This window comes from Triticum aestivum, chromosome 7B (assembly GCF_018294505.1).
Source record: "Triticum aestivum cultivar Chinese Spring chromosome 7B, IWGSC CS RefSeq v2.1, whole genome shotgun sequence".
Lineage (NCBI taxonomy): Eukaryota > Viridiplantae > Streptophyta > Magnoliopsida > Poales > Poaceae > Triticum > Triticum aestivum.
The window spans coordinates 147,554,009-147,562,668 of record NC_057813.1 but is presented as its reverse complement, the minus strand read 5'-3'; the positions used below and the strand labels follow the sequence as shown (position 1 = coordinate 147,562,668).

Sequence of the window (8,660 nt, the reverse complement as noted above, 5' to 3'; positions counted from 1 at the left end):
TTTTAAAAAAATTAAAAAAAATGTGCAAGTAAATAAGGATGTCATGTGTATGTGTGCAAAATTTCACGATGAAATACGTTGAAATGCAATTTATACAAAAAAGACAAATTCTTGGCCTGAGAGGATGAGTAGTATCATGTGTTAAAAAGCCCCAGATCTGTCTTTTTACACAACCCTCATTTCAACGTATTTTGGCCTGAAAATTTTCACACATGTGTGTTATGCCTCTATGTATATCTATATTTTTCCAGAATTGTTTGAAATGTAGAAAATTTGAAATTTGATGAAGTTTGAATTTTTCAAAACCGAGCTCCATGGAGCTCGGCCTCCAAAGGCAATATTTGAACATAAAGGCCTTTTTCAATAGGAATTTTGAATGATTGGAATTCTTAAGATTTTTATCTACATCGGTCATTTGATTCATAGGATTGAGTATTAAATTTCATAGGAATTTTACCATCCTCATAGACCTCTTGAAAATAACAATTCGTTTTTCCAATGTTGCAATCAAGCAAAGCAAAATCCTATGATATTCAAAAGGGCATAATATTGCAATCTTATACTCCCTCGGTACACAAATGTAAGTTGTTTTTGCAGTAAAAGCCCTACATTTATTTACGGAGGGAGTATTTTCGTTTGTACTGTTCCCACACTTTTGGAATCATGTGAATCAAAGACTAACAGTGACAATGCCATTCCATAGTATACTTCTAAAACGACTCGATCGGAAATAACACTACCTCTTTATGTAAATGTAATACTGGACTACCACGTTTTTTCAGGTCAAATCTGACGCCTCTGATGGCGCGTTACTGGCTGGCACTACCATCACAACACCGTGCCACAAGCTCGGCCAAGCTCCGGTAGCTCGTCCCGCCACCAGCCACGGCCGTCATCGCGGCCTCGCGGACCATCGTAGAACTCCTCCTCAACATCTCGTTTGCCATCACTGATTTCACCTTCTCCGCGATCTCCTCGCCCTTCACCACCCCCTCATCCCCCTCCCAGCTCCACCGCTCGACCCAGACGCCGGCCCCACAGCGCGCCACAATGCCGGCGTTCACCCGCTGGTCGGCAAACCTCGGCCACGCGAGCACCGGCACGCCGGTCGCGAACGCCTCGGTCAACGAGTCCCATCCGCAGTGGCTGACGAACATTCCGATGGCCGGGTGCTTCAGGACCTCCCCTTGCTCCACCCACGCCTTGGTCACGAGTGCGCGGCCGCTCACCCGCTGCAAGAACCCTTCGCCAAGCAGCTCGCTGAGCTCGGCGCCGTCGTCTTTGTCCACGACGGCGCCCTTCACCACCCACAAGAACCGGCACCCGCTCGCTTCTAGGCCGTCGGCGAGCTCGCTGAGCTGGTCCCGGGCTAAGGCCTTCCGGCTGCCGAAGCTGACGTACACCACCGACCGCTCCGGCTGCGCGTCGAGGCATGCCGAGTAGTCAGCGGATGCCCTCGCCGGGAAGCTCACCGGGCTGAGCGGCCCGACGGTAAACACCGGCGGGCACCCAGGGACAACCGAGCCCTGTCGCAGCGCCGTCACGGCCTCCGGCTCCAAGGCGTCGAACGTGTTGATGAGCAGGCCGTCGGCTTTCGACAGGCTCCGGCCGTTGGCGACGAACTGCTGAGTGAAGAGGTTGTTACGGTCGTGCAGAGCCTGCGGGAAGGAAGACTTCGGGATGCGGTACACCCCGGGGACGTCGGCGTCGCCGGCTCCCGCGGCGTCCAAGTAGGTGGGGTAGTAGGCGTAGAAGGAGAACATGGTGGCGGACGCGGTGAAGAAGACGTAGCACGGGAGGCGGAGCTCGCTGGCCACGGGGATCAGCACTGAGGCCAGCGAGATGTCGGCGACGAGCACGGACGCGTCAGCGGCGGCGAGGAGCGGGGCCAGGAGGCGCGCGGAGCGGCGCGTGGCCTCGTAGTGCACGTAGAACGGGTCGGCGCCGGAGAGCTCGGGCGCGTCGAGCGGCGGGAGTTGGAAGTCGAGCCGGCGGACGGCCGGGAACGCAGCGAACAGCGCGTCGAGTTGGCCGGACTCGGCGGACGACACGGTGGGGAGGACCGTCACGAGGGAGACGTCGCAGGCGTGGCCGGAGGAGAGGGCGGCCGCGAGGCGGCTGAAGGGCGCCAGGTGGCCCATGCTGGCGCTCGGGAGGAGGACGATGCGCGGGCGTGGCGCTGCGGCTCCCGCACGGTCGTCTCTGGGGCTGGAGGCCATGGTCCGTCGAGCACTTTGGTTCTGTGAGAATTGTGAGTGGTGCGGTGGTTCCTTTTGTGGACAAAATTGGACAAGTGAACGCTACACTTTGGTCTGACAGTCTTTCTTGATAGTCGAGTGACTTCCAAGAAGGTGGCTGCGTAGCTGCAAAACCGAATACGAATTCTCCGGCGCGGTCGACTGCTGACCGTCTTTTACGGAATGGTGTTCTGTGTTAACCGTACTGAATGATGCCGACCGATGGAAGTGTGGAAATAGGAGTAAGAGCATCATACAGCCAGACTTGGGCAAATTCGGTCGCTCAAACGTCGATGGACACTGACCGGGCATTTTTTTAAAAATACAATTCGCATCCAGACACCTTAATTAACATATCTCAAATCTATATAAATTCATGCAATTATGTTTGATGTGCGTGCGTCGACGTAGGCATGAGTTTGTGACCATGTATTTGACTCGTTACAACTTCAGATTTATGTCAAGTCAAACTTTGCAAAGTTTGATTAAATTTATATACTAAAAAATAACAACATCTACAATACCAAACATATGTACTATGAAACTATATTTCATAACGAATCTAATTTTTTTGATTGACATTAGCAATGTTTATACTTTTTTTAATAAATTTGGTCAAAGCAGAGTTTTTTTTTATGAAACGAGGCAAAAGACTTGCCATTTTCATTGATTAAGAAGAGGAGAATTGTCTGGTTAATTGACGGAAAACCAGGCTAAAACCGATACATCACAACCCACATGACATGGGCACCACCAGCCAACCTGGCCACCGACATGGAACAAGCCACGACGGCACGCCAACGGATGGCCACACGCGCAAGCAACCGACAGCTCCGACTTTGACGACGAGCAACACAAGGAAAATATGCAGAACTTGTGCCGACCATGCCCACCGCAAACGGCCACCGAATGTCTGTCATCGTCACCACTGGACTCGCTCCATGCAGCTCCTTCTTCAAAGCAACCCAGCAACCATGGAAGAGCACCTCGGACACGCCGGGAAGAACCAACTACCAAAGACCACGCCGCGACCCAAGCTCCTCTCAATGCCATCATCATTGCCAAATAGAAACTAGCGCCCCGCCTCAGCCTCAGCAAACCACGCGGCGAAGATGCCATCATCCTCCAGAGTCTCGGTCGTAGCCGGCTCCGAGACGATGCCCCCAAGGAGGAGAAAGACGCGAAGACGCCTTCATCGCCCGATCCAGCGGATCTGAGGTTTCCCTCCGGAGCCCAAGCCGTGGGGAGAAGGTGGAGCCCCTCCACGAGACGCTTCCAAGAAAGACTGCGCCACCCGCGGGCGCCACCGTCGCCGGTTCCGGTGAAGACCGGAGCAAGAATTTCTTCTAGAGTAGAGATATTTTGATCTCGGACAAAACTTATATGCAGATTATAAAGGAGTGAAGGGAGTGTCGCGGAAAGTAATATACGGGCTAGTTATGAGAAAATTCTAATAATCTAGAAAATTAGTTTCCTGATTTGTAGTGGTCAGCTACAATAAGGTCATTAGCAAATCCTACCTGATCAGCATTAATTTGTTTCAGTTTAGGCGTGGAGCAGCCACCGAGATGATTATGATGCTAATCAAAGAATAAATAGGGAATTATTAATAGTGGCATTCAATATATACTATTTAGGCATAACCTGGCAAATTATGCACGCAGCTCACACGTTATAATTTTGATAGATTTGTTGGATTATCAGTATAAATAGATTTTATCTGTATTAATACTTACCTCCTAAAAAATAAATATTTAGATATACATTGTCCTTAAATAGGTCTGATTGATTAGCATATATGTCATCCTGTGTGTTGCCTTACAACCAGAACACTAGTCTGCTACATCATACTTGATAGTCTGTTCACTATATTGTGAATGACAATGTCAAAAGTTGTGGCAGTAGTGATAGTTCTTAGTTTGATGATGATCATCACGGTCGTGCACAAGGAGCAAGCTGTGACAGCTATTCCAGTAGAAGAAACAAGTCAAAGATGGGTGCGTTATTCGGTGACTCCGAAGAACTATACCACATCAACGTCAGTCGGTGATGCTCATAAATCATGTGGGGGTCAGATGCCCCCACCAAGCTGTCCTCCGTCTTCCCCGTGATTACTAGTAGTATTTTTCTTTTTTGCCATGTTCTGTCTGGATAAAACATCGTCCAGGATATCTTCCTAGGAGAGTTGCAATACTACATTTCTTCTATTCGCTCTCGCGGTGTTTCCCTTACTTGTGTTATTAAAGGAAAAAGGAAGTTCTTCCACTACTGCAAACATGCATGTAGCTGCCAAAATCTTCAGTGACATGCACACATATTGCTCGTCACTGGTATCCTAAAAAATAAACAGTATAGGGCACAATTCCCTATTCGCTAGCGGTACGTGTTTACCTGTGGCGAGCTTCGATAATTTCTTTAAAAATAACGGCAAAAGTTTTGCTTCATCTATTAATTAAGAAAAAGAGAGTTGCCCTGTTAATTTGTAAAATTGGGCGAAAACCGTCACAACCATGCTCAAAAGCACGATCCCATCCATGTGTGAACTACTCCCAAACTGCGGAGCCACGGGACGAAAATACCCAACATACCACTACTGCAACCCGCAACATATGGGTCTCAGTATCGCAAAAGAAAAGAAAATCAACCGACTCGCTACAACTCGAAGAAAACACATCGACAAAAACCACACACGACCAACCACACACCTGCAACTCAGAAAGCCGCGAACCATCCATCATGGAATTATTTGCACCTCCCCTGTAGTGTCATCCTTCTTGCTTTTGCACTTTCAAGGTTTCCCTTGGAGGGTGCCGGATCTAGAGTTAGAGCTACCCTTCTTGTGCTTGTCCCTCGGAGCTTTTTCCTCCAAAAAGCATCCAATCGTCTTCCTAGAATCTTCAGAATCAAATTGGCGAGGAACTTACAAATCTTGGTGGCTAAAAGGACCCAAGGGTTAGGCACTAACACTCTGCCCACAACAATTTCATCAGTCATAGGAACCACACCTCCAAAGGGCTCAAGCGAGCACCTGTCATACGTTCCTGGACCAACACTCTCCACATATGCATACGCTGGCTGGCTAGGCTCCAATGAAGGTGGAGAGGGCATCGAGGCAACCGACGTCTCCCCAAGCGAGTCCACCTTTGAGAGCACCATCAATAAAGGAGAAGTGGGTTTCACACTTAACACTTGCGGCTCAGGCATACTTTGTAGCACCGAAGCCATTCCATCAGTGACGACCTCACTCTCAGGGTCGCTCAACATGACAGGTAGCAGCGACATGCAGAGAGGGCACGAGGCGAGAAACATCCATAAGAGGCATGCTTCTCATTGATAACCCACAAGTATAGGGGGTCGCAACTGTTTTCGAGGTAGAGTATTCAACCCAAATTTATAGATTCGACACAAGGGGAGCCAAAGAATATTTTTAAGTATTAGCAGTTGAGTTGTCAATTCAACCATACCTGAAGATTAAATATTTGCAGTAAAGTGATCAGTAGCACAGTAATATGATAATTTGATAGTAGTAGTGATGATAGCACCAGTAACGGTAACAACAGTAATAGTTTTGTAGTAGTTGTAACAGTAGCAATAGCAGTAGTAACTTAGCAAGAAAAGTAAATAGTTCTTAGGCATTGGATCGGTGATTACGTTGGATAATATTCATCATATATCAGTCATAATCTAGGGCGACACAGAACTAGATCCAGTTCATAAATAGAATATAGACATGTATCCCGTAAATAGTCATATATGCTTATGGAAAAGAACGTGCATGGCATCTTTTGTCCAACCCTCCCATGGCAGCAGGGTCCATAAGGAAACTAAGGAATATTAAGGCCTCCTTTTAATAGAGAATCAGAACAAAGCATTAGCACATAGTGAATACATGAACTCCTCAAACTACAATCATCACTGAAAAGTATCCCAATTGTTGTCACCTTGGGGTTTATGGATCACAACACATAGTAGGTGCATATGACTTGCAAGATCGGATCAAGAGCATAGATATAGTGGTGAAAACATAAACGGTTCAGATCTAAAATCATGGCACTCGGGCCCTAGTCACAAGCATTAAGCATAGCAAAGTCATAGCAACATCAATGTCAGAACATAGTGGATACTAGGGATCAAGCCCTAACAAAACTAACTTGATTACATGATGAATCTCATCCAACTCCTCACCGACCAATGAGCCTAGCGGCGGAGTGCAATGTGGACTGCCATTGCCTCCTCCAACCCACATGGGACGACACCTCAGTCGAGTGGTCGGACTTTGAGCCGCTGCCTGCCATGGCAGAGACGGTCGCAAACCGCCGGAGGTGAGCTCCGATGGAGGAGAGGAGTGGGGTGAAGTGACTAGGGTTTGGTCTGGCGGGAGGATGGGGACGAATATAAGTGGGGTCGAGTGGGCCAGCATGGGTCGGGTCCGACGTGGCGGGCGTGCCCGGGCGCCCTCATATCCGCCCTATATTTGGGCTGGATATGGGGGGTTCCGGTCAGCCCGGGCGTTTTGAGGGGCCATCTGGGTCCAAATTTCATGATCGGGCAGCGATCAGAAGCCTACCCGGGCGTTTGAGAAGGGTTTAAGAGGTCCGGTTGTAGATGCTCTAAGATGGTTTCAGCCGAGGTCCGCTGCTTTAGGGCATCTCCAACGCGATGCCACAAATCTGGACACGTTGGTGGACACAAGTGCAAGAGCCGACTACCCAATTGCGTGGTCGAAAGGCCTGCTAGCATTTCAAACAGAAATTAAACAGATCGATGAATTTCACACAAACCAAAGAAATGATGTGTAGGGGCTATGGCGGCCCTGATTGGTTGCCGACTGCCGCTCGGCTTTCTCTACCATCACACACATGGTTGCAGTAGCTGCCCCGGACCACCCGCCCCTCGCCTTGCCCTCACTAGTTACTTGGCCAGAGTCACGGTGTTGCGCGACGATGTGTTGCCGCGGCCGAGGTAATGCAGGAGCCCCCCCACCCCCCGCATGTTCAGGAGCGTCAGGGAGGGCTCCTTCTTCACAGCAACCAGGGCGTCGACGGGGAGGTGATGGTGGCGCCCTCTTCTTGCCATGCGAGAGGAGTCCAAGCTGTGATGTTGACTGGTCGAAGCGGCCGAACGTGCTACGTAGAGAGAACAACTCCTTGTTCACGAAAATGGCGTTTTCGAGGCCGAGCTCCATGGAGGCCTTTATTTTTAAAAAATTCAAATTCAAACTTTTATGTTTAATTTTTTTTGAAAAAAACATGTGTGTATATAAGGATGTAACCCACATGTGCGTAAAATTTCATGGTGAAATACGTTGAAATACGACCTGTGCAAAAAAAGACAAATTCATGGCCTGAAAGGATGAGTAGTATCATGTGTTAAATAGCCCTAGATTTGTCTTTTTTGCACATCCCTCATTTCAACGTATTTTGCTCTGAAAATTAACACACATGTGTGCTATGCCTTCATGTATATCTGTACTTTTTTTGAGAATTTTTTGAAATATAAAAAATATGAATTTTAATGAAACTTGAATTTTGAATCTAGAGGCCTCCAGTGAGCTCGGTCACCAAAGGCAGTTTCCACTTCTTCACCCCCTTCTTAATGCGATGTCCGATTTGGACGCGACAGTACCATGGGGGGAGGCAAGGGCAGCTCCTTCTTCACCTCCTGCTTGATGCGCCGGTAAGGGCGTCGGTAAGGACGCCGGCGAGTATGACGGTAAGGGCGGCGGCGAACCTCGGTCACTCAGCGACCACTCGAGAGGACCTCTAGCTGCCAGTGGAACTCCTTGCTTGTCTTGGTGGCCTTAGCGAGGAGGAGGACGGCTCAGGAGACCCTGTACGGACATATACAATACCGTATTTGGATGGCAAAACTAACCCGAACATCATAACGTAAACATTTGCGGGCAATTTGAGACGCGCTGACCCGCGGACCAAGTTTGGTGCTTTGCTTACGGCTCAACGTTCAGAAATGCAGGTGGACAAGAAGAACTCGACACAGATTGAAAACACCCTTTGAATCAATCTTTCGCACACTCATTTCTGGAAGAATTAAAGCTGGGCCTAACAGTTAATGCCCGTGCTGCTAGGAAAAACACAGGTGTACCTCTTCAGACTTCTATTATGGGGCCGAAATTCAAGTCAGATCCATGAGTCCAAATTCGCCAGCACATCAAGCAGAAGATTATGTTTCTGCAAATCAAAGAGCTATTTTTTGTTTAGAAATTATGTTGTAGAGAATTCCTACAAAATTCTTCCGACTGCAGAAGTCTAAGAGCATCTCCAACAGGCGCGCAACGCGCGGCGTGCTAAAAAAGTGTTTACAATGCCGGAATCGTGACTTTTTGCGCGCCGTGGAGCGCTGGCTCTAGCGGCCGCTATAAATATAGCACGCGCTAAAATGCAGCGCGCGCGAGCAGCCGACGCT

At 48.6% G+C, this 8,660-nt stretch overlaps 1 protein-coding gene across 1 annotated transcript; it reads right to left on the bottom strand.

The window, feature by feature from the left end:
* Window positions 1-575: 575 nt before the first annotated feature.
* On the bottom strand, window positions 576-2,280 carry LOC123159486 (UDP-glycosyltransferase CGT). Its single transcript, XM_044577323.1, has one exon. The coding sequence runs from the start codon at window positions 2,217-2,219 to the stop codon at window positions 810-812; it is 1,410 nt and encodes a 469-aa protein (XP_044433258.1). The 5' UTR covers window positions 2,220-2,280; the 3' UTR covers window positions 576-809.
* Between the last annotated feature and the right edge of the window lie 6,380 nt (window positions 2,281-8,660).